The following is a 24,622-nucleotide window of genomic DNA, read 5'->3' on the forward strand; positions in this document are numbered from 1 at the left end:
AAAGATAACAGATAAACCATTTCATCTTATTGCTTAGTTTCATTCATCTGTTAGTACTGATTTATGAATTGTGTTTGGAAACCTGTGACACAAATTAGTCATTGCCAGTGAGTGACAGCTTTATGTGGTTGTTGTGCGCAACAATAAATCCTTGGATGGTGGAATAACTGATTGACTGATGGCTACTGTAAGAGCTTAATGCAACAAGTTTTTTTTCACACCAAACAGAAAATGCTACTTTTAATAACTGCTACAACCTCAACATTTTTCAAAGCGCACACACAAATAGTTGGTGTTGGTTACTGCATACAGTTGGTTCTATATTTTGACAATAAATACAGCAAACATTGGAATAAATTTTCTTCCACTACAGTGTGTGTTACAGGGGCCATGCACCTCTGATAAACCACTGGATACATCAGTCACAGTGGCTTTAGCGGACTTTAAATGCATTTATGATGTGCATAGACTGTAGCAGCTGTTGGATTGGTCAAGGTTTACCTGAAAACATGTTGAAATGAGTAATCAGTATAGTCAGGATGACCTTTAGTCATTCACCAGTGGTGTTGTTAGACAGGAAGCTATAGGAGCACGGTCTCTTATCACTCCAATCACAACTGTATTTCTTGAATGATAAGAGAAATTATTTTAGATACCAGTTTTATAAATGATATCATGCAACTTTTTTCTTAGTGTATGTATTCATCATGCAATTATAGCCATACGACTCCACATACATGAAAGGACGTCTCTCGCCGAAACTTTCCAGATTTTACATTTTATTTATCAGTCTCAACAACTTTCAGGGGAGGGGGGGATTAATGAAACTAAAAAAGAATTACAGTGGGCAGTGGGGGTTTATTACTCCTGCCAGGGTAATCTGAATGACTCAGAACACAAAGGAGTGTGAGTAGTCAGAATCAAAGTGCACAAACATTAACCAGGATGGATTAACTTAAATAAGACAAACTATTTTTGACACTATACAAGCCAGCATAAACGTCAGGAACAATGAACATATTTAGCTTGTCGTTTTGTTGTTGTTGTGCTCAAACAATTCCACATTCAAGTATTAAAAAACGTTTTCAGTAACCAGAACAGGCTAAAGTAACATAAATACTTATATAACATAGAAATTATAACAAAACCACTATGAGACTGATTTAGCTTATTTGCAAGAAAACTTAAAATCATTAAAAAAAACAAATGCAAAAAAACAAAAAAATTTACCAGGCTTTATATCACAAGCCAGAAATCTAATGATTGTACATCAAATGTATGAAGTCTGTATAAATTACAAATTACATACAATACAAAAATCCCTTGAGAACATGTTCACAATGCAATTGCCAATATAACTATAGCAAAATACAAAATGTACATAGTGTTTACAAGACACCGGCATATTGACTTTGAATGGTGATTTCAAATAAAATATACAACTGAACAACATGAACAAAAACAAGTGTCTATCATTGCTTATTGATAGATACAAAAGAGCTGTTAATGCACTGAAGAAAAATAAGAACATGTTGAACATTTGAAATCTCTATAACAGGCACCTTACTCATTTCTCTCAACAAGCAGTCTTTTTTTAGGGGGTTATTGTGTGCTTGAATCAGTACAACTGAGACAGTCTGTCTCTGTCTAACTTTTTTCGGGTCACACTGGGAATGTTTCTCTCTGAGGATGTGCTAGAAGTGAGTTGAAAGTCATTGTTAAAATTCCTTTATTTCCAAATGACGTGTCTGTTGCATCTGTAAAAAAAAAAAAAGGAGAAACAAAATGGCATTACTTCCAAAAACAAAACAAAACAAGTCAAATTTGAGGCACTGAAACATTGAAATCAATAACTCTTGATTACTCGTTCCACACAATTATGCTGGATGTTTGAATATTAAGCACTTGGACTTAATTGCTTTTGAAGTGGTTTCACTTTCTCGTCTGAGGCTTCTTCAGGTTAGTCAATTGATTGTCACTAAAGTCAAACATTGATACTTGAGTGAATACATATACAGTGCGCCCTCACGCAATCACGCATCAAAGCTCGCCACTTCACTTCATTGCGGATTTTTGCTAGGCAGTCACGTGATACCGTATGCGCATTCTATTGGTTGAGGGCATCCGGAAATGCTCTCGGTTCCGTGAGTCTCGGACTTATGTGAGACACAAAAGTGTAGAAGGTGGTTTAATATCAATATGGGGAGAGTTCATAAACGTTTAAATTACCGTAAACAATAAGATAAATGGTTTGTCGCTCTATCGCGGAAGTCATTAATCGCGTGTGGTTCCTGGAACGCATTAACAGCAAAGATTGAGGGCACATTGTACATGTAATCACTGTTGATGTGTTAACAACTTTAGAAGAGTTTAAATATCTGTGCTCCCCACAGCTACACAGAACTGGTGAAATGTCTTTGAACTCTGAGGAGAAGTTCAGTTGCTTCACATTCAACCTTGAAGAATTTTACCATGACCTGGATGAATGAGAATCTACACCAACATGTTGTTTTAATGTAAAACTTGCAAACATCCTTCTTAATGTTCATGCTTTAAAATATTAATCACAATATCCTTTGTGCAGTAGTGTCTCACCAGTTATTAAAACAGGGAAGCGAGCTGATACATTCTGGACCTGCAAATGGACCAAACATGTGAGATAGTCCGGCTGATCTCTTGACATGAGGTCACATTCATGGTAAGGCATGACTTCTAATATTCCTTCTTCTTGACATTGATTTAGGAAGAGCATCTTCTCTTTTGCCTCCACATTTAACCTGGACATGTGAAAAGAAATACAATATTCAGACAAGTTCAGTTATGGCATGCTAAAAACTGTCAAATAAGGGAATGGGATAGTGTTCTCATATTCTCTCCAAATTATACTATGATCAGAACATTATCTACACCATTGCACTGATGCTTGTCTAAAGTACACTGTTTATTGCACTTCTTAACTTTCATCAATTTTATTTTCATTCCATTTTTGCAAACTTAAAATTCCCAACAGTTTGCTTTGTGACAAAACTAAACTGGTGTCACAGTTGTTGTGTTCACAAACCTGGTTAATAAAGATGCTTCTGATTCTGAATGTGTGATCACATTATTTATAATAATATCGAAGATGTCTTGTGGGGAGTGAATATTCCTAGTATTTCATCCTAAAAATGTGCCATGCTTGTTTTATATATATGTTTTTTTTCTATTTCTATTTATAATTTATGTTTCCTCTCTGTTCACTGACTTGCTTTATTGATATTTTTAACATCCCGCTTCAAAACAGTGATGTATTGTAATTGTTAGTGTTCATGTGTTTGTTTGTCCATTAGTATGTCCACCAAATATCTTGGCAACAGTGCTTTGATCTACCCATGCACTAACATTGATCTAAGGTAGGAGCTAGTGCATTGACCTACCCTAAAAGGTCAAAGCTATGGACTTGTCAGGTATAACTTTCAGGGTACCCTGTCCTACCCTGGAAGTAGGTCAGGGTAAGTCGTAAGTTGTTCTGTTAGCTCTTCTTTAATTATTTTTATTGTCACATAGTATAACATGTTTATTTATGGAAAACTTGTGCTATGTGAGGAACAATAGTTTTTTTTTTCTATCCCAAAATCAACCCCCTACCTTGCACTTTCTTTTTGCCGACGGCTGTCTGTGTAGTGCATCATCCATCTCCACTTTCCTTTTCTGTTTTGTTCATGCAGGATTTCTGACATCTGTTTCATGTTGTCTTAAAAATCGTACAAATTTAACATCACAGGTTAAACTGGCATATGGTACAAATATGACACAATCACAAACAACAACAATAGTTAATCAGTTAAAGGCAAACATACAAAGGGTGAGGGATTCCAGTGCTGCTTTGTCAAACATAATAAAACCGCCCCTGATGAGCATCTCCTGATGGGTGAGGTTCACAACATCACTTGGTTCATCAATTCCAACAAAATGAACAAAGTGTGACCTCTTAAGCTCGAGCAAATGTGGGACCTGGAAAGCAGAGAGCAGGAAAAATTACTTACCTATTACAGATGTCCTATCATTACTCTTTTCACCACTTAACCTTTTGGCTGCCAGCCATGTGTTACGTCACTGAACGGAAAGACGCCATATGGCGTCTTTGGCAGTTACCTCACAAAGGTGTTCGGCAATATCTACGTTCCTCAGGATGATGAGCAAAGGTGAAGAATTTTCCTCATCCACAAGGAACTCAAATGGTTGCATAGCAGTATGTCCTTCTGCCACTAACTGTTCCTTTAAGAAGAGAAAATGCCCAAGATTTACGAGTCGTTTTCATTCCTTAAATCTGGCAATATATTAAATTAATGTCACAATATAAAGGAATCACTCCCCAAACATTTTTTTACGAGTATTATTTTACCAAACCAATATGGCAAAGGTACATGAAAATAAAGACCCTGACCAGTTGGATTAAAGAAAAATTAAAGGTACAAATTAGAAACAAAACCTTTGTTACGAAATGTCAATGAAAGATTGCTAGAAATCTTCACTACCTATTGAAGACTGGCCTCCAGTCTTCAATAGTTAGTGAAAAATAATTTTGTATAGGCAACTTTTGCACTTATAATTTTTTTAATATGCAGGACACACAATTTATATATAAAACTATACAATAAATACGTTTTTAAAATGGTCATACCTTGGTTTCCTCAAAGAACGTTTCCTCTGATGTTCCAAATATGAAGAATCTGCACTTCATCTTACAGGATTTGTCCATAATTGAATTCAGACTACAGAAGGGTTCAGTCTTTGGGTTACTGTAATCCACTGTGAAGAGTTCAGGCCTAGATGGGACCTTTGTGATAGCAGAGACATCATTCATCATCGTGGTGTACAGCCTGGAACATGCTGTAGCAACGCCTGAGACTTCTGCAATTTCCATCGTTTTGCCTGTGCATTGGGATAATTTTTGAAGAAGTAAAGTTTTTTTTGCCTCCACACTATCCACTAGGGGTTTCCTGTAAGACATGTCAACTTGGATTTTCTGTCCAACAAGTGATGGGACATCCAGGTGATCTATTAAGTCATCCTGCTCCTCCAAACTGGAAAAGTGCAGCGTCATTGGCCTGGCATGAGACAAGTTTGCATTGTCGCGTTTATCCACTTGGTGTAAAGGCCCCCTCTTACTCTGTTTCAAAAGCTGTTTCATTTGTTCTGAGAATATAAGGCACTCCTGTTCCATTGTTTCCTGAGTGGGATCATCTTGTATGGACCTCTTTGAAAGATACTCCAGAAAAGACTCCGATCTTTCCTGGCTGTTATTTAAGATTGTAAAGGTGAGAGAGTGTGGAGATCCCTGGAGCAGACTGTCATCTATTAAGCTATCATCTCTGTAATCCACAACTGGGTTTGATGCACCTAAGCAGGCCTTCTGATTCATCTTAATGTTCATTTTCATTGTATTCCCTTCCCTTCCCTTCCCTTTCTTGATTAAACTTTTTTTCCAGAAACTTTGGCTTTCATCAATAAGGTTGGAGGGCTTTTGCAATTGAGAAGATTGCATTGGTAGAGTTGATAAAGGAGTCTTATTGAATTTTAAAGCGTCTCCTTCTTGGTGCTGTTGTAAGGGACTCAAAAGAGAACATTTTGCTTGATCTGATTTCAACCCAGTGTCACTGACATTTGATAGCAAACTGGGAGAATGCTCAATGGCCACACCTCCCTCATCTTTAAGGCTTGCTATTTGTCCCATGAGATTTTTATGTTTTTCCAAGGGCATGGAAGGAGATACACTAGCGACTTTGAGGGGTTTAGTGGACTCTTTTTTTGAAAAAGGTGGTATCACTGAGTTTTCTCTGCCTTCAAACAGGCCACCTGTTTTCTTTTCATCACACCTAGATGGTTTCACAGCCATAACAGGACACTGCAACATTGTTTTATGTCCAACTTGATTGGTATTTAGTTTGATTGCTTGCAAATACTGAGCATAGGGGAAAGATCTGCGGTGGTGACCAAAACTTGGCCATGTGAAGCTTTCCTTCTGTTTATCTGTTTGATAAAGCGACTGCTTTATATCGGGTGCTTGAATGCGGTTGGATATTTTAATCTGGCTTTTTTGGGTATGGAGTTTATTTGAACTTTCAAGACGATCCGTATGAATATCATTTAGAGTGCTTGTATTATTGTTATCTGTACTTTTTGTTTTTTCCTTCAGAGATAACTCATCATTTATTGATGATGAGCTTTGGCTAAGACATTTTCGTGTCCGGTTTTCACGTGCTTCACTCTCACTGAAGGAAGAACTACAACTACTGGGGCCAATACAAGTTGTGTACTGAAGTGGCTTTTCATTTATAGCTGATGTCGAGTGCCATTCATCCGACTCACTTCCTAAGACTACAGGTTGGCTGGGTTTACTTTCGTTAAGAAGTGACAGCGTTCTTTTTTCGGTGGTAGGTTCCGTTTGACTTGCACTGAATACATCTGTCGGTAGAATTTTTCCAGAGGCAGTTTCAGTGAAAGGTGATAGTTGGTCTTTAACTTCTGCAATATTGGCCTCCAATAACGGGTCATATGGCTGCACTAGATCTTCTCTGGAGGTATTTAGTCCATTGAACTGAATTGTAACTGGACTCTGAAGATTTTTAAAGTCTTTGTTTGTTTTGTCATATTCGAGATCTGTTCCATTCAGTGCCAGCTCAGTTTCAACCCTTGTTACGTCCCCAAACTTAGGCAAATGAGGCTGATGTTTAAGTAGTTCTGTTTCATCTGTGCCATCACCATCTTTCCCTCCCTTAACTGATTTATTATCCTGATCATTGACACTACAGCTACTTCTCGAAGGACAATCTAATGAGCCCATATTCTTACCAGAAGTATCAATTAGTACTTTATGGTAAAATACACCCTTATCTTCCAAACAATGTGAACTTTCTAAACTTTCCTCAATTGCAGGTTTTCCGGAAACAGGCTCCATATCTGATGGAGCTGTTTCTGATATATTTTCATCAATCAATGCAATATCACCTACATAAACCTCACACAGATCTGTCACAGAAATACAGCTTTCTGACTTTTCTTCTATGTCAATTTCATGAGTATGAGGTTGCTTTTCAGATGTGACATGGAGAGCTTCTTTTGAAAAGGACTGTTCATCAGTAACATTCATCTTTACCATCAACGGCAGATTAAATGCATCGCCTTTGGCAGACAACATACTCAATTGTCCATTGAGATAGTCATCTTCTCTCTTATTGGTTTGAGGTAGTTGTTCTCCCAGTTGTACCTGTCTATTAGCCTCTGTGACGTCATTATTTAAAGAGTCTGGGGTATGAAACTTTGGTAAACATTGATCATGCAAATCTTCCAAACTTTTAAAATTTTCTGAATTTTCCTCAACTGCAGTTTCATGACAAACAAGATCATTTCGTGATGCAATCAGCAGAGGTTTCTCTGAAAAGGAATGTTCATCTATACCATTCGGTTTTACTGCCAATGTAGTGTTATTGGCAGGCAGTGTGCTAAACTGCAAATCAAGGCAGGTGTCTTCTCTATTGTTTACTTGAAGCAGTTGCTCTCCCAGTGGGGCTTGGTGGCTAGAATCTGTGAAGCATTCCTTATTTGATGAGCCTGGGCCATCACACAACCCAAGTACCTGCTGATGATTCAAATTACTTGTAGTTTCCATATTTGAAATGAAAACGTTATTCTCTTGTGGCTCATCCTTATTTTCAAAATGATCATCTTTGATCACATTATCTTTGTCCACTACAAAAGAGTCTTCATCTTCATTAAGATTTTCATTCTTTTCTGGTGAGAGTACTTTAGATTCCCCCCTACATAACTGCATGGCATTCTTCAAAACATTCGTACTTAAGGCCATAACCGGTTCTTTCTTTGTTGAATCACTGCTTGTATGAATCACTCCAGGTGAAAGTTCTATACTACCATCTTGGTGTAGCTTTTCTACATCTGTAGATTCAATTTCACAGTGCACAGTTGTATAATTGTCCATTGTGCACAGGTAAGACTTTTGTACTTGTTTCTGAACTAAATGCATCTCTGTAGATGATGAATTCACGCTGCTATCTTTCATATCTGATGTCACATCATTTCTTTCATGTAACTCGTCTCCAGTTGCTGGATCGTTGTGAAGCTTTTGTTCTGTAACAGCTGTGCCTTCCGTCTTTTCCTGAATAGCAGGGTTCTCCATGTATTCCACTTTTTGTAAAGGGATAGAAGGCCCGTTAGTTCCATCGGTGAAGGCATTTTCTGTGTGTTGTATAACACTTTTTGGACACTGCAAAAAGAAAGAGGAAAATAATATTATAATAATAATATAGGAATATTGTTAAAATACACTGGTATTGATGCACCAGTTACTGAAACAGCAGATAACATATTTCATAATTAAAAACGGGTAGTCACACATGTTGCTGGAAAACTAATACTGAATAAGTCAGTGGAAACAGTCAGATAGTTTACACCTGACATTCATGTGTATAGGTCTCTAACTAGAAATCTTTAGGGAAGGGCAATCTCACATCGGGGTGGCACGGTGGAGCAGTGGTTAGCACTGCTGCCTCACAACATGGAAGACCCGGGTTCGAGTCCCGCTCTGTGCGGAGTTCGCATGCTCTCCACGTGTCTGCATGGGTTCTCTCTGGGTTCTCCGGCTTCCTCCCACCTCCGAAAGCATGCGCTTCAGGTTGATTGGCCGTTCCGAATTGCCCGTAGGAATGACTGTGTGTGTGCATGGTTGTGTGCATGGTATGTCTTTGTGTGTGGCTCCGTGATACATTGGCGTCGTGCCCGGAGTGTCCCCCGCCTCACGCCCCATGCCGCCGAGATAGGCTCCGGCTCCCCGTGACCCGCTGCGGCGGATATAGCGGTGGTAATCTGAAGATGACTGACTGACAAGCTTGTCATACCATAACCCTGTCAATAAATACCAATGCCTACTGTAGTAATCTGATGCCCTGCCCAGAGATGTGGCTGCAGGTCTTTAGCCCAATATGAAATAGGAAGCTGAAAGCCCCTTACAGAAAGTTTATATGGAAGAAAAGAGTTGACAGGATGTTTATTACCTTCATTCACCCTTTTGTCACCAGCTGTCTGCCTATTTCTGCTTTTCAAGAGATACAAATGCCTTTTCAGGATTTAAGAGCTTAAACATGTCACTTTAGAACTGGGAGGTGAACATGAATCTAATTCAGTGCATAGAAAACAGAAAAGTTTGCGAAACCAACATGGCTGCCTAGCCTGACTTCTCCCTTGTCTTGTTATCATTATAATATGAAAATGAAATTTTAAAACAGCAACATCAGCAGCAAGTAAAGATACCTCAATAACCATAGACTAGCTATTGATACTCGCAATCATACTGGAGATGATCAAAGTAGACATCCCGCTCTGTGCAGTTTGCATGTTCTCCAAATGCCTACGTGGTTTGTGTAAATGTGTATACTTTATCTTATGCAAATATAGTGTGTACAAGCCCATAACACACACACACACACACACACACACACACACAAAGGGCAAAGGGCCTGTATGCATGCAGTGGGGGGGGGGGGGGGTGCAGCTCCTAATGAACTACTTATAAAGGGGATGGTGCCTTGCTCAAGGGCGCCTCGGCAGTGCTTGCTTCGGAGTGTGAGTTGACACCTCCCACTGTCAGCTCACACTCCAAATTGACTGGGGGAGAGCAGGAATTGAACCACCAATCCTGCGATCATTGGACGAGCACCTGCTCTACCAACTAGGCCACTGCTGCCCCTGTCTCAACTATCCCAGTCTGCTCCAGCAACTCCGCGACAAAGCGGTATTGACAATGAATGAATGAACATTATCTAAAAATGGGAGTAAATAAAATTATTTTTGATAAGGAGTAGTTCACAAATGTAAAGATGTGATTTCTAACCACAAATATTATCTGTGAATTATACTTGTCACTCCTCACAGACCAACAAAAATTGAGTGGAGGAGTGGTTAAGGGTAACAATAGAATACTGTACTCAAAAGGAATCAATGAGTTTCATTAATCTCTTTGTGAGACTGAATGTCTGTGTGGGATAGAAACAGAAGATATTCATTGTTTGAAATAGGCAGTGCAAGTCCCACATCTAATAAAAAATTGTGATAGCTAATCCACCTCTCGCCTATAACCAGCCTATCCCAGCTGGCTATGGGCAAGTGGCGGGGTGCATCCTGGACATGTAACCAGTTCAAAGCAGGGCCACAGAAAGACACACTCATGTTCACACTCATACCCACGAATATTTTTGGAATGACCAATTCACTCTTTTTTCATGCGTTTTGAGGTGGGAGGAACCAGAGAGATCTGGAGATGTTCTTGCTACACACTGCACCACATTGCACCACCATGCTGCCCCTGCTTATATTTTATGCATTAAAATCTAAGCAAATATTTCTGTATTCTTAAGACAACCTGAAGATTGAGATTAAAGCATTACATATAGAATATGACATTGTCTATTGGAAAATTTAAAAAAGATCCAAACCTGAATTGCGCTTGATTTGTGTGGTCCCAGTAGGGTTGGACATAGATAACTCTCTTCTTTCTGTTCACCAGACACTGAAATCTCTTTTTGGTTGCCTTGCGCATCTGCAGTGATCACATCTGCATTGGGGTTTCTCAATCCTAAGTTCACAGTTACAGAATCTTGGTTCAAGGCAGAGTTTTCTTTTTTGCTGAGGTCCAGAGCATTTGAAATCACATTGTTTGACCTGTCTGTTACATTCAGGCAAGTTGCAAATGAATTGGTCTTGAGCACAGTCTGACCTGAAACTGATACCAGCTCACAGGGCATTTCAAAAGATTCACTATCCTCTGAACATGGATTTGTATGGTCCAAGTCAAAATGAAAGAACCTGGGTGTTGACCGGCTGTAGAACAGACCTATCCACATGTGTAGGATGAGCTGCATTTCTTCATCAGTGTCTTGAGTGGAGAAATCCCATGGCCTACACAAGGTATGACGTGTACAAAAACCATGTCAGTAGAATATTTGATTCACTATCTGCACTAACAGTAAAACACCGTAAAATTATATTAAGATAATATAGTTTTAGGTTTTAAAAGTATACATACCCATGTAAGGCTCGTATGGTAGTTCTGGACATAGAATCGCTTGAAAACCTGCTGTCAAGATTAAAGTCATAATTTTCTTTCCATTGCTTTGTGACTTGGACAGATCCATCCTTTGCAACAAAGCTTCGGGATCGCCGGAGCTTTCTTGTGCACGCTGTGTGTTTTTTCAAGTCCTTTTCTGGAGCTTTTATGTTGTAATGCCGTCTGTCTTCCTGACAGACAGTATGATGCAATGTTCTAACTCCGTCTTCTTGCGCTGTGGGGTGATGGTGCAGCAGTTTGGTAGAACCACTTAAAGGAGATACCTGGAAGGATGTACCTAACAAATCCAACAGTAGAGAGGAAGATGGGGGCAATGAGTAAGCATGCTCTTTAGACATCACAGCAACCAATTCACTGCCTCCCAAAAGACCGCTTGGAGAAGGAGACTCAAGAGGCTGAGTAGATATGGCAGCAGGCTGTCTAAGTAGGGAATGAAGAACAGATTCTTGCTCAGCAATGGTATCATCTTTTGCAAGGTAACAGTTCTTCAAACTTGTCTCAGGTTTTTGCACATGTGTTGGGTCTGGTTGTGGTGGAAGGTGGTCATAGCTGTCACTGAGCGCCAAGTCAGCAAGTAAGTTCAAAGCATCTGAAGATGAGCAAGAAATATTACTTTTTTCCTTAACAGTCTTCCTGACAGAAATATCCCTAGGACAACCTTTGATTCTGTGTTTTTCATTGGTAAAAGAAGTTGGGATTTGAAAATGCAACCACCCTGTGAGGAGATAAAAGAGGAGAGAAAGAGAAATCGCATGAAAATAAAAAGGAGCACATTGAAACATAGCAATGTATTACCATTAAGAAATTCAAAACATAAACCAATCCAAAATCAGACTGGTAAAAACCCAGCAAAACCAAGAAGAAAGGTCAAACCACAAAGAATAAGCAAATCACAGTGACAGCATGGTAGAAGTTGTAAAAGTGACAGGGACAGGGAAAACTAGTGGAGAGATTTCACACAGAAAAGCAAGCATTGAACATATGATATATTTGAACCAAGACTTACATTTCTTTCTGACAGTTTCTGTAGAGATGCTCTGATGCTTTTTGAGTGTTTTAATCCTCATTCTCGGTGAAATTGGTAGAGGTTTTCGTGTGATTTGAGGTTGCATGTCTGCAATTGTTTGTCCTTGTGTCTCTGAGGAGTCTGCCCTTTGTTGAGTACCCTCATGCTCTGATTCAGGAATTCTATCTGGTATCTCTTTACGAGTCAGGCCCAAGACATGGGCAAAATGAGGGTCAACAGATATCTTTGAAACTTCAGCATCACCCAGATTAGTATCCTGAACACAATCACTTGAATCAGGGTTTGAGTCAAGTTTGCTCTTCTTTACACAAGGCTTAATGTCCTTGACAGAACTAGAACCTTCTTCAGGCACTAAGATACCTACTTTTCTTTTTTCCCCTAGGAGAACTGATTTAAGTTTAGTCAACAGAAATTCATCCTTTTTTTCAAACTTTCCTGGGAAGGGGGTGTCGTGTTTCTCTTGATCTGTTGTAAGGGAAGAAGTATCTGAAGCATCGCCTGTTAATGGAGTCTCATTACACTCATGATTGGAAGCTAGCGAACCATTGCCATCATCTGACCTTCTCAAAATGTTGTCTTCAGGAATAACATGACTAAACATTACTTCTGAAGGATGGGCCTCTCTTTCGGTAGATGGTATGACCTCAGTTTCATCTGGTATTGTCTTCGGAGCAATGCTAGATTCCATTTCAACTGTGTCATGATCATTCACAAAACCATCAATTACATTTTTTTCAGGGCATGTTTCATCTTGTCCTAACTGAAGTTTGCTTGTTAAAGTCTTCATACAATCTGCAATATCGACTGAGCCATAAGGGATCAAGAATCTTCCACATTCGCTAGTAACTGGTTTTATGCCCCAGTACTCAATTTTCTTTGTCAAAGGACCAGTTTGTTGTCCCTGAATAATGTTTTTTGAGCACTTTTCTTTGTGGCTCGAGTTTGTCTCCTCTGCTTCTTCTAAGCCAAGAAGGAAAGTTGCCAATTTTTTATCTTCCGAAATTTTTCGAAATAGGCGCTTTTTCCTCTGTAATGTCATCCAACGAGTACGCCTGTTTGACAAATTACCCAACTGTTGATGGAGTGAAGATTTTTTGGCATAACCTTTCTTCATACCTTCTGGGTTGTCATCTTCCAATTGCATTTTGATTGTTTGAAGATTGGGAGTCTCAATACAAGTTTTCACTCCAAGCTTCTTCAGTTCAGAACGTCTCCTTTGTTCCTTCTTATGTCTTGCTTTTGTGTGATTAGTGATATCTGGACTTTTTAAAGGCTTTTCATTACCAATAATCTCTTGATCCAGAAACTTCACCCCTGCTGTTTGTAATTTCTCTGTTGAATAATCTGCAAGCTGAAAGTCATCATTTGTGGATTTCTCAGTACTGGTAACACTTAAATCTACATCAGCAACAGTTCGCTCAGATGAAGTGATGCTAAAAATTAACTCTGTAGAAAGGTCATCTGCTGCAGAGTTACTCAGGACATCAGTCTGCATTCCTGCAGCTTTGTTCAGCAATGTCAGGTCAGATTTTTCATTGTCTTTTATAAAGTCTTCATGCTGCAAATCCTCTGGTGCAACAGTTTGAGGCACATCTTTTGAGTCAACCTGTGCTGCAGCATTACTGATGCAATTGTCCATAGTCAGCTGGTCTTCTGATCCACCAATAAAAGGACTAGCCGATCCCTCCTCTGGAGATGATAGACAGATGTAGATGTCTTCCTCCAAATCTTGTATTTGTTCCTCTTGACCAGCTGTCAGGATTTCTGAAGCTTTGGAAACTGGCAGTTCAAAAGAGGTTGGTTTGCTCAAGTAGGACCTGAAGCTCTGCCATGCCAAGTCAGTCCACTCTGGAGTTGTATAAACGTCCTTGTGAGCATCTAGCACATCATACTGATCTGGAAAGATGCTTAAATTTCTAGAGAGACTTAATGTCAAGCCAGGATTTATCAGAGCAGTGTAATTCTGCATATGCTCTGCATACACTTGACACAGATTTTCACATGAAATAGGTGTCCTCTCAACTTCCCCGTCTGCATAACTTAGCATTGGTAACACTTGCAGGATTTCAGATGACATGTTGGAGTTTCTCTGTCCAAATTTTGTACCTATGACAAATTAAGAAAGCATCTGTTTAATCGCTGATTTTTTTTGTTACAGAAGCTAAACAAACACAAACTGTAACAAATACTGAGATTAGCGAAGGTCTTTTCATTTTCATTATCAAATTGAAGTATCTTCTGCTAAAAACATGCTGTAATCACCTTTATGTACAACTCGAGAGTCTGGAAACACAAACATGCCTTGCAGAAACTCAACAGCAGTGGAATCGGTCTCTGAACAGAACAAATACACATGACTGAAGTTGAATAATGGCTGTTGATATGTACCCATTTAGAATTTTTTTCTTGTTTGGACATAACAACATTGTAGTAAGTCATTATTTTACTTCTTACCATCATATGTGAAAAAGTGGGAGGAGTGCAACAATAGAAGAAATCCGCCATCATTCAGAGGAATTGTGAGTCCCTGGGCAAAACTTGACAAGTTATTCAGGCATGGTGTTTGGAAGTTAAAAAGCATGTAAAAGTTAACACATGGGAGAATTTTAATGCTAGAAATATTAGCTGAATAAAACTAAACTTGGCTTCTGCAAATTCTAAGGATTAAAATTATTTTTTGACATTACTGTACATGGAATGAAACTTGGCTCTTATCCAACTGTCTGTAATGTGAATTTTAAACAGAAACTCACAATATCTTTTTCCTTTATTTCACACAACAGCAAAGAAAGGGAACTGATTTGTTCGACCTCTGAGGAAATCAGCTCACACAAACTGCAGTATAAGCCATTCAGAAAAACTGAAAGACAGCACAAAACCACTCAAATAATCAATGACACAGTCAATAAATCCATGGATTATGTTGAAAGTTCCCTTGAAACGTCCTTTTGGGCAAGTTTCAAGAGAAACCAATTACAAAACTGGTTTTGTAACATTTTCGTACAAGATACTGTACCTTCACCAGAGAAGCCTGTTTCAAAGACAGCCCTGGGTAACAGCTGTTTCAAATCAAATATGGACATGGCTCGGTTGACTTTCAACACGGGTGGCCTTCCATGTCAAAATACAAAAAAAAAAAGAACACAAAAAGAAAATTAAAAAGAACATTTTAATCATCAGTCATCTAAGAGTTATGTGTATTTTCAGTGTTCACATTTAACTTACAGTTCTGCGGGGATCAAGGCTCCTTTTCTAGACCTCAGCCCAATGTCAAGCAGATATGTACCCACTTGAAGCTGCCCCTTCCATGGCAAGTAGCAACAATCTGACAAAGAAATAACTAAAATAATCTGTTTGCAATGATATTCAATGGTTCTTGAAGTAATCTTCCTTTAACTGCTTTAACACTGAATTATTTAGTTAGCTCATTTCAGTCAGACTTTAATCCTGACTTCTCTTAAAGTGTTTCACGAAATGCTGTAAGATTTGCTCTTAATTACACGTTACTTACCCAGCTTTTTCTCTGCACTGAAAAGACAAAACATCAAACAATTGATTACCATGATGTTAATCAGTTTAAATCACATGGTATTTGATTGAGTATGTAGTATGACAATCAGGGCAGATCTTGTGTGTGTCATTAGTGATGGAGTACCTTTCCAACTGAAGTGGCAGCAGCGCTTCTCTGGTATCCATATATGAAAAGGATACAATGGCATAAGGACAGGCAGAACTGGGAGACTGAGCATTGCCGTTGCTTCCATCATCTAGAAGCTCATAGATGTAATACTGTGAATTTAAAACAGGTGGCATTAGCCTGGTAACCCAACCATTTCTCTGCCTTTGCATGGGCAGGGCTGAATAATACTGTGGCCACAAGAACTGATCGATACAGAAAGATAAGACATATAACACACGGTCACCACAACATCTGGGTTTCACAATAAATGATAAAAAAGATTGTTCTAAAATATTCATCACTATTTTATTACCTGAGTCTTCTCAAAGGCAAGAAAGGAGCTGCTTCTGGCAGATACAGAAAGCAACTGTTCCGACACATGACAGTCAAACCCTTCAGTGGGTGCAGTGAAATTCTGTGTATAGTTCTCCAAGACTTCTTTAACTCTACCCTGTTGGAATGATAAAAACATTATATTCACAGACGCTCCTTTGGATGAGAACACAACTATGGTATTTTTCAGATTAACAACCCCCCCCCCAAATACCTTTGTCAGCCTGATGATAACAATGTATCCTGATTTCCCATGATACCAGCGATTTTGTTCCAAACAGTCTGAGTATGATGATATGTAAACACCTGAGGAAACATAAAACTTATGAAACTTAAAATATGTGAATGAGTGGTACATTAAAGATTGTCATCAACTATAATATTTAACTGATAATTATCCATAATAATTATCAGTTAATTAATACAGCAATAATACCGCTCAACTACGTCAATGAGCTTATCCTCATACAGATCACCATTCCAATAATTCAATAATAGTGAAGTGAATCGTGTCAAATGTACATATAATCTAAAAAACCACAATAAAATAAGATAAAGACAAAAAGTTTTTAAAAAAATCCTCATTAGTAAGAAATCAATGATGAGATGCACACCTCCAGGGCCTCTACAAGGAATGTGTGAAATTTTGTTGTTTTTTCAGGAGATGTGGGTAACCCATTGTGTATTTCCGTATAGACAAGGATATATTTTCTTATATATTGGACAGTGTATGTTTGTTGCACGTATGTTTTCAACATTTCATCTTTACTTCACAAATGTAAAGTGGGTTTAGGAATGACAGACAAAATTTGGTGACATATCAAAATGAAGTTGGAAACAAGAACATAACCATAAGGAGTACCCGTTACAAATAAATGAAATTCACATTATCATCTAGAATGAAGTAACTAGGAATTATGAATTTCTTCCACCAGAACACGTCTTAGGATGTGCACTGTAAGATGATATGGTTTCTGTTTCGCCGCAGACAGTCCCATTTTCATTTCTTATGTCTTCTATTTTTACTTTCACTTTTAAACACAAGGAAACACCAGGCAGTATCGACAACATGATGGACAAGGTAATAACTTGGACAAAACATTTTAAATCACAGAGAATGGTGAAATGTTCAATGTACTAATCTTGACTTGTCTCTTCTGCATACAATCTTTTGCGGACGAGCTGCATATTTCTGATCTTAATAGTAGCTTGCAGATTATCATTCAGGGAGGAGTGTGATTATGTGTTACCATTTGCAGGATCTCCAAGAGTTGTGCATGTGCTGTTTCCAGTAAGAACACCAGTTTGTCCGAGGGCTTCAGCCTTTAAACAAACATAATACTGTATCATCAAGGTATTTGCATTAGTTGGAAGTCATGTGTGTTATTTTTTTCCAAATCTTTACCTTATGGATATCATCGAAAAGCAAAAACCCAAAGGATTCCTTGAGGTCCTTCTCTGAATATCCTGCTTCTCTTTTCTTGGCTCGGAAAGTGTTGTACTGGGTTAGTGTAAAACACATCAACGAGGTGAAATGAGTCGGAATGAATTTCAATTTAACCAACAACTGTGAGTTTTGTGTCATCCGGAAGGAATGAGTTGAGAGATCACCTTATTTTCCAGTGCAGGATTCTTTACTAAGACAGCAGACTTATATCTGAAGCACTGTTTCGATTCTTCATACAAGTACGAACTTTTCAGAGGAGACAAAATGTCGCTTTGAAAGACGTCAGAATCGTTTGACACGGACATGAAAAAACCTGAAAGAGTGAAAGACAAGAGATATAAACAAAAATGATGAAATGACAGCAAATTCTGATTTTGACTTCAACCAAGGTAAAGTTTTCGGAGTCGTCACATCCGTGTCTTAGTAAAAAAAGAAAAGAAAAGAAGAATAAGACGACACGAAGTCCACGACATCACGTCAGTAAAAAGAAGTCGTGTGTTTAAACCCTCAGAGTGATTCCTTCACCTTTACTCCAGGTGCTTTCATTTCCACTTTCCATCGCTAAACTCTTGTCAAATCGTTCTCCGTCACGACCCTTCGTCACGGACCGGAAGTCGTTCCCGCGGGTCTCGTCCACGTCACAACACCGACGTCATGTGGTCGCGCGCGTGCGGAACCTTCGGAAACATGTCGACCTTCATCCGCAGCTCCAGCCGACACGTCAGCGGACTCCAGCAAGTTAACGACACAACCAACATTCCGAAGGCGGAACAAACAGCACAAGTTTACAACAGAATCCAGTTTTCAGATCCGGTGGGTTATAAAACCCGCTTTGACGAGAAAGTTCCGATGTCTCCCCCGCTGACGGCGTCACTCGTACGTCCGAGTCGGAACGAAATAGAAACAGAAACCTATCGAGTCCAAAGCGTCCATCTTGAAAGTCCTCTCTCTCTCTCTCTCTCTCTCTCTCTCTCTGTCTCTCTCTCTCTCTCTCTCTCTCTCTCTCTCTCTCTCTCTCTCTCTCTCTCTCTCTCTCTCTCTCTCTCTCTCTCTCTCTCTCTCTCTCTGTCTCTCTCTCTCTCTCTCTCTCTCTTTTGCGCCTGCGGGAAACTTGTTCTCCCCTCCTCCCAGTGAAAAATAAATGTTGGCTTCTTGAAGACGAAACGACAGTGGAACAAGCCGTCTGTTATAGAACAATGTGACGTGACCGACAGAGGAGTATAACATAGTAACCACACAACTATAGAGACTGGAGACTGAACAGAATGTTAAATTACTTACATCTACTGCACTTATACAGTTTTGACAGTGTTCCATAGGTCATCACCAACCCTTTATGGTTCCAGTGTTTTTTTTTGTTATTATGAAATCCTCAGTGGGAATTAAAGAAACTTGTATGACCAAAATTGGAGTAAACCAATGTTAGAATTGATTGTGCATAACTAGGGTAGGTCTGGGTGATATTTCTCACCATATGAAGTTTGATCACACTTGAATGTTGGAAAGTCTATTTCTCTATATAGCCACCATGTCTAACTAAATAAAGGCACATTTACACTAAAAGCTATGTGTATGAAATTATTCACATCCAAATGATGTATCAATCCATGCAGACATATGTCACCATCTTCTTTACATTATAGATGAAGCATCTGTAGGATGGCCTTGACAAGTGCCAAAAACACTGATGATAGGGTTGTAATTTCATACCTATTGAAAAGCATTGACAGAGTTGAGCTCAGCAGTGGTCTACATGGTTGATCATTGAGAACCAATTCCAAAATTTCTGATTTCACAGGAATGTTCAAAGAATTTTTCTTTTGCACGCTAGTCATTAGATGCTTGACCATTTCAGCCATAGTCATTGGCAACCAGCTTTACTAACTACCAGCCAACAGGTTGGATAAATTGTTTGAAGTGGATGACATTGTGGTTTGTGGTCTACAGATGGAGCCGTCCAACTTTGAGAAAAAATTGGCTCTAATCTACATGAAAATATGAAAAGACTCCCAAGATTGACCCAAACCCATGGGGTTCAACATGACTAACGCCACTGTCAAAGCAAACCAACTGTGATCATGGTAGGATTAATCCCAAAACAAACATCCTAGATCTAAACCATCTTCTAGATAATAATCTGACAACATTATCTTCTCCATAGGACGTTTCCATAAAGATTTAATTAAAAAAAAAAAGATCATGAAACCATTTGGTTTCCTTTTCTCCCCGTAGTTCAACCGTCTACACAACTGCCTACATATCCCAGAATTCCAAGGCACCATGTATCTGGACTGACCCCCGCTGCCCACGTATTATCCGCAGCGCAGTTGTTTTGGTTCAAGCTGAATTGTTTTGCTCCAGCATGAATTAAACCTGCGACTGAATTTATGAGGTTTTTCGCAGGACGAAGCGACAAGATGAGATGGAAATGATTCGGGCCAGACCGTCCTTGTATGGAGAAATAGGTAAGTAGCTTAGAGTTGGTCACCAGTATTAAGCCAAGACAGCGATGTAAAACTGAGTCAACCGAGTATAATGAGTCTTTATGATGCCCTTTATTTCAAAATGAAAAGGCTTCCGGCTGTCAGATGTAGAGCAGTTGTGTATATTGGTGCAGTTGGTGTATATTTTTAATTTTATGGCATAAGAGCAGGTCGGACGCTCCTTAATGAGGCCACCAGACCCTGAAAGCCAGTGTCGTTACACCGACTGCACCGGTTGTTTATTTCTCATGGTCATTATCGCCGTTGATTGCCTATAAATGTTAACTGTAGTGGCAATAATTCCGATAAAAGTATTTAATCCGACATATTGTGATCATTGTTTAAGTGCTCTTATGGTGTGAAAGTCACACCCCGTGTATCTTAAATAGCGTCTTAATAGTGACATAATAAATAGTATCCCAAGAAGTTATTATTATTATTAACAGTGAAAACTTGTATTTTTCTGCATTCTCGGTAATAATTATTTAAGACAATTTCAGAGCAAGCTATCATTTCAAAACTAGAATCAATAATTTGAAATGTGAAATATTTACATCATAAATACACTTCAAATGTGAAGTACTGTATTCTTCAACAAATCTTCACATTTTTTCTACATTATTTTGTAACCAAAATAAGATCACGTGTGCAATATTTTTTGTAAAAAAAAAAACTCCGTTAAGTCCCATTGTGTTATCAGATTTGAATTCTGTTTCTTGTTTTACATCAATGTATAGATTGCTGAGAATTTGCAGCTATGCACTAGTTACAACATACACACTGTAGTGCATGGATGGAGCCCCTGTAGCTGCCAGCTCGGTTCCATACAGCTTGTAAAACTGTTGGAAATCATATAAGGCTTTCAAACTTAAAAATGAAGTGCCTTTTAATACCGTATCAGGACCTAAACACAGTGCATGGCTGGTTTATCTGACTGTGTGGCTTAGTGAAACAGAAGAGAAGCAATACTTTAGTAATAATGGAACGACAAAGTAAACTTGAACTTAAAGAGAGAATTCTGTGAGTCATATGTCAACAAATGGAAACGCATGAATAATAAATCCTGGAAAAAAGTGACTGAGTCTTGTTTTACTTCACATTTTGGCAGCTCATGGTCTTGGATTCTGGACTGACCGGTCTGCAGTGCATGAGGCTGCTGCACAGGGCAGGGTCGCCCAGCTGCAGCAGCTAATTGAGGGAGGTGCAGCAGTTAACATTGTGGCAGTTGACTCCATCACTCCCCTGCATGAGGCTTGTATACAGGGACAGGCTGAGTGTGTCAGGCTGCTCCTGAATGCTGGTGCACAGGTAAGACAGTCGAAGTTATGTGCAAGAACTGAAATGCATCGAAGGGTATTCAAACCTGAGGAGCTGATTGATGGATTTGTATATGTATTCATTTGCTATCCAGGTAGATGCTCGTAACATTGATGGCAGCACCCCGCTGTGCGATGCATGTGTAGCTGGAAGCCTGGAATGTGTGAAGCTGCTGCTGGAGTATGGTGCAAAAGTCAATCCTCCCCTGTTCACCTTCTCACCTCTTCATGAAGCTTGTATGGGAGGTGTGTCTTGTTAAATATAACATCACACAGCAATGTATTTTCAGTCATTTTATTGTTAAAGCAATGACATAACCAGATTCAACGCAGTATGTGAGGCCACGTGGCCCAATGGATAAGGCATCTGACTTCGAATCAGGGGATTGCAGGTTCGAGTCCTGCCGTGGTCAACATTTTTATAATTTCTCTTTTAGGAATAAATAAAGTATATTCTCAGATTCCTTATCCATTAGGCCATGCTGAAAAACAATTCTGAGATGACTAGTTATTTTTTTGTTAGCAGTGAATGAATGATCAATAATTTATCATTTATTTTATAGATTTTTTTAAAAATCTAGAAGTAATGAAAGTAAGCAAGTCACATTACTTCTATCTCATGATACCTGGATTATATTACTGATTCCATTTTTAGTAGGTGATTTTTGATATCAGCAAACTATATTACATTAATGCAACCCCTCCAATCTTGTTGGCAATGCTGCTAAAGCATTGGAACATAACTGGAAAACTGAAATATCCAAAACAGAAGTGATCCATCAGAAAATAGTTGTTAAATTTTTAAATCACGGAATCTGATGTGGAATATTTCCATGGAATTATTTGATTTTGTTGTATGCAGAGATAATCAGGCAAGTCTCTCACGACAGGGAATTCAGAATGCGTTCAGCTCATGATTGATCGAGGAGCTTTCCTGGAGGCCCATGACTGCCACTATGGGACACCCCTTCATGTAGCCTGTGCAAGTCAACATTATGACTGTGCCAAAGTCCTCCTCAATGCAGGTCAGTCTGTATTTGTCTTCAGCACACACATGTTGCAAATTATTTGGGTAAAAACCTGAGATGTGGATTATTTGCCATTTTAAGCTGATGCTGATGAAATAACTATATTAATGTATATATTACTGTAGTTGTAAGTCATCTTAGCTCATAGTCATAATATTGTTTTCTTCCCTAAAGGGGCCAATGTGAATGCTGCTAAGCTGCATGAGACGGCCCTTCATCATGCAGCCAAGGCAAAAAATGTTGACCTGATTGAGCTACTTGTGGAATTTGGAGGGAATTTATACAGCAGGGATAACCTTAACAAGAAACCTATCCATTACACCAGTCTGGGATCTCCCTCTTATAGCTGCCTTGAGTTCTATGAGAGTAAGTTTGTTTATTTGATGTGTGAATTATGTCAGTAGATAATCTGACAGACCAGCATCGATAACTAGCCTCTGTTTTTACCTAGACACCCCGCTCAGTCTACAGCAGATCAGCCGAGTGGCTGTGAGAGCGACTCTCGGAGGAAGAGCATCTGAAGTTGTTTCCAAGTTGGGCCTGCCCTGTCGCATCATAAGTTTTCTTTCTTACATTCCACCTCCAGTCATTGAAATTTAATCAAGTACGGGAAACTTGGGATGCAACTCTTAGATGGTTAACTCTAGTCAGTCATGCGTGAGTCTCTGCTGGTTTACTTTCTGCAAAGCCACATGATGTGAATGTGAATGTTGGCGAAAGTCCCAACCAGATGGAAATTGTTGAGGCCAGACTGAGATGCACAGACTCAACCTTAAATATGCAAACTGTAATTTTTGTGATGATTCTGGTTCAGAAAGGCTTGCCATTGTCTTTTAAATTATTATGGCAGCTACTGCCAGCAGATACAGAGAAACAAACCAAAAAATAAATACGTAAATTCAACATTTAAAAGTCATGAACTCCTGCAGAAAGCATCCTCAACTACCTCTCACATGCTTCAGATAGGCAGATAGAAGACAGCTACTTTAAAATGTTAGCTATTAAACATGTGGTATTCCCCAAACATGTGTTATAATCTTTAATCGTGAAATGAATGTGTTGTTAATAGTCAATCAATGACAGACACAATTGTTAGCTGTAGGTATGTACATGTACCATTGTACAATAGCTGGAGAAGCTTCTCTCAGGGCTGATACATAAAGGTAATGAAGTACTGTATATAAAGAAGTGGACTCGTTTGTCATCTCCAAGTGTGATTTCATCATACGTTTTTATTGTAATACCTTATTGAACTCAGAGACAAGTAGTTCATTAATGTGATTCCATCACTTAATGTATTTGTATATATTATGCATTTATTTATATGTAAATTTGTAAATAATACAGGTCGGTCTACCTCTATTTAAAGTGTGTAAAATAAATATACCTTTATCTTACTATTTAAAAACAGTTCTTGGTGTTGTCTTCTTTTGTAGCTGAACTGAAATAATATTCTTATTTGTTTTAATGTCTATTCAATGCTTCTCTCAGGATGACATCGCTCCAAAGTGCTGCACTTTTCTAAACAATATTACTGGTATGGAGTAAGTTACTCCAGAGTTTTTATATTAATCTTAACATTTAAATTCGGTAACCATTTTGCAAAACTGTTTGTTTAGTTGAGAAAGAATCATTAATTTGTTGGTGAGAAATCTACAGAGGATTTAAAGAGGAATAAGCAGTCACAATGAAATGAGAGTGAGACATACTCAGGGGTGTGAAATGAAAGCATCTCTTTTCAATTGCACAAAACATGTTCCAACCTGCAACGCTGCTACAATCTTCGGGCTATTGGGATCTACATGTGGAGTTGGAAGGTCTTTTAGTGTTTAACAAAGTGACAAGCACCAACAACAAAATAGTAAATCAAGCAAAAGTAAAGATAATATCAACACTACACTCCCAAAATAACTCCAAGATTACATTACTGTAAGTGAGAGTACTGTGTTGACATTTCTATCCCGTACTCAAAGGGGTCACTATGATTGGTGGTTGATTTCAAGGCACTTCTTATTTAAGATCTGGCCACTCATCATTAATGTTTTGCTTAATGAGGTTACAGGTAGGCAGGTCCTTCGCAAATATAATTCTGTAACTTACAGAGTGTGAGGGAGTTCATTCTGCAGGAGTAAAGCTATGTGTGGAAGGATGCCAGTACTAGGGCATGCTGGGAGCGGGAAAGTTGTGGGG

The 24,622-nt window shown here is 38.8% G+C and overlaps 2 protein-coding genes and 1 non-coding gene across 7 annotated transcripts; 2 read left to right on the forward strand and 1 right to left on the reverse strand.

Moving 5' to 3' along the window:
* Positions 1-762: 762 nt before the first annotated feature.
* Positions 763-18,250, reverse strand: tasor2 (transcription activation suppressor family member 2). Of its 3 annotated transcripts, XM_068312214.1 has the most exons (23): positions 18,131-18,250; positions 17,770-17,918; positions 17,564-17,659; positions 17,409-17,481; positions 16,373-16,464; positions 16,139-16,276; positions 15,802-15,935; positions 15,658-15,674; positions 15,372-15,471; positions 15,163-15,257; positions 14,900-15,006; positions 14,601-14,673; positions 14,409-14,480; positions 12,126-14,252; positions 11,078-11,834; positions 10,769-10,950; positions 10,488-10,627; positions 4,664-8,263; positions 4,135-4,257; positions 3,840-3,993; positions 3,628-3,733; positions 2,596-2,777; positions 763-1,757 (listed from the first exon to the last, which is right to left on the reverse strand). In XM_068312214.1, the coding sequence occupies exons 1-23, from the start codon at positions 18,162-18,164 to the stop codon at positions 1,663-1,665; spliced, it is 8,646 nt and encodes a 2,881-aa protein (XP_068168315.1). In that variant the 5' UTR covers positions 18,165-18,250; the 3' UTR covers positions 763-1,662. The 3 variants fall into 3 exon arrangements, with proteins under 3 accessions (XP_068168315.1, XP_068168316.1, XP_068168314.1); XM_068312215.1 differs by having other exon boundaries at positions 10,488-10,950; positions 11,078-11,396; XM_068312213.1 differs by having other exon boundaries at positions 10,488-10,950.
* asb13b (ankyrin repeat and SOCS box containing 13b) lies at positions 17,205-23,799 on the forward strand. Of its 3 annotated transcripts, none has more exons than XM_068312216.1 (8): positions 17,205-17,239; positions 19,553-19,686; positions 19,838-20,070; positions 21,197-21,396; positions 21,500-21,650; positions 22,295-22,429; positions 22,607-22,798; positions 22,884-23,799. In XM_068312216.1, exons 3-8 carry the CDS (start codon positions 20,028-20,030, stop codon positions 23,030-23,032), a joined length of 870 nt encoding a protein of 289 aa, XP_068168317.1. In that variant the 5' UTR covers positions 17,205-17,239; positions 19,553-19,686; positions 19,838-20,027; the 3' UTR covers positions 23,033-23,799. The 3 variants fall into 3 exon arrangements, with proteins under 3 accessions (XP_068168317.1, XP_068168319.1, XP_068168318.1); XM_068312217.1 differs by lacking the exon at positions 17,205-17,239 and adding an exon at positions 18,325-18,418; XM_068312218.1 differs by lacking the exons at positions 17,205-17,239; positions 19,553-19,686 and adding an exon at positions 18,299-18,418 and having other exon boundaries at positions 20,009-20,070.
* On the forward strand, positions 21,745-21,817 carry trnar-ucg (transfer RNA arginine (anticodon UCG)). The gene has a single exon. It is a non-coding gene; the product is annotated as a tRNA-Arg (tRNA).
* Positions 23,800-24,622: the final 823 nt, after the last annotated feature.

Source organism: Antennarius striatus, chromosome 4, assembly GCF_040054535.1.
Source record: "Antennarius striatus isolate MH-2024 chromosome 4, ASM4005453v1, whole genome shotgun sequence".
Taxonomy (NCBI): Eukaryota; Metazoa; Chordata; class Actinopteri; order Lophiiformes; family Antennariidae; genus Antennarius; species Antennarius striatus.

Excerpts from the sequence above, each read along its gene's own strand:
- tasor2 (XM_068312213.1), bottom strand. The coding sequence starts at position 18,164 with ATGGAAAGTGGAAATGAAAGCACCTGGAGTAAAG. Across the intron at positions 17,482-17,563 it reads TTTTCGATGATATCCATAAG|GCTGAAGCCCTCGGACAAAC; the intron begins GTAAAGATTTGG and ends GTTTGTTTAAAG. Across the intron at positions 2,778-3,627 it reads CGGCAAAAAGAAAGTGCAAG|GTTAAATGTGGAGGCAAAAG; the intron begins GTAGGGGGTTGA and ends TCACATGTCCAG.
- asb13b (XM_068312216.1), top strand. The coding sequence starts at position 20,028 with ATGGAAATGATTCGGGCCAGACCGTCCTTGTATGGAGAAATAG. Across the intron at positions 20,071-21,196 it reads GTCCTTGTATGGAGAAATAG|CTCATGGTCTTGGATTCTGG; the intron begins GTAAGTAGCTTA and ends ACATTTTGGCAG. Across the intron at positions 21,397-21,499 it reads TCCTGAATGCTGGTGCACAG|GTAGATGCTCGTAACATTGA; the intron begins GTAAGACAGTCG and ends TTTGCTATCCAG.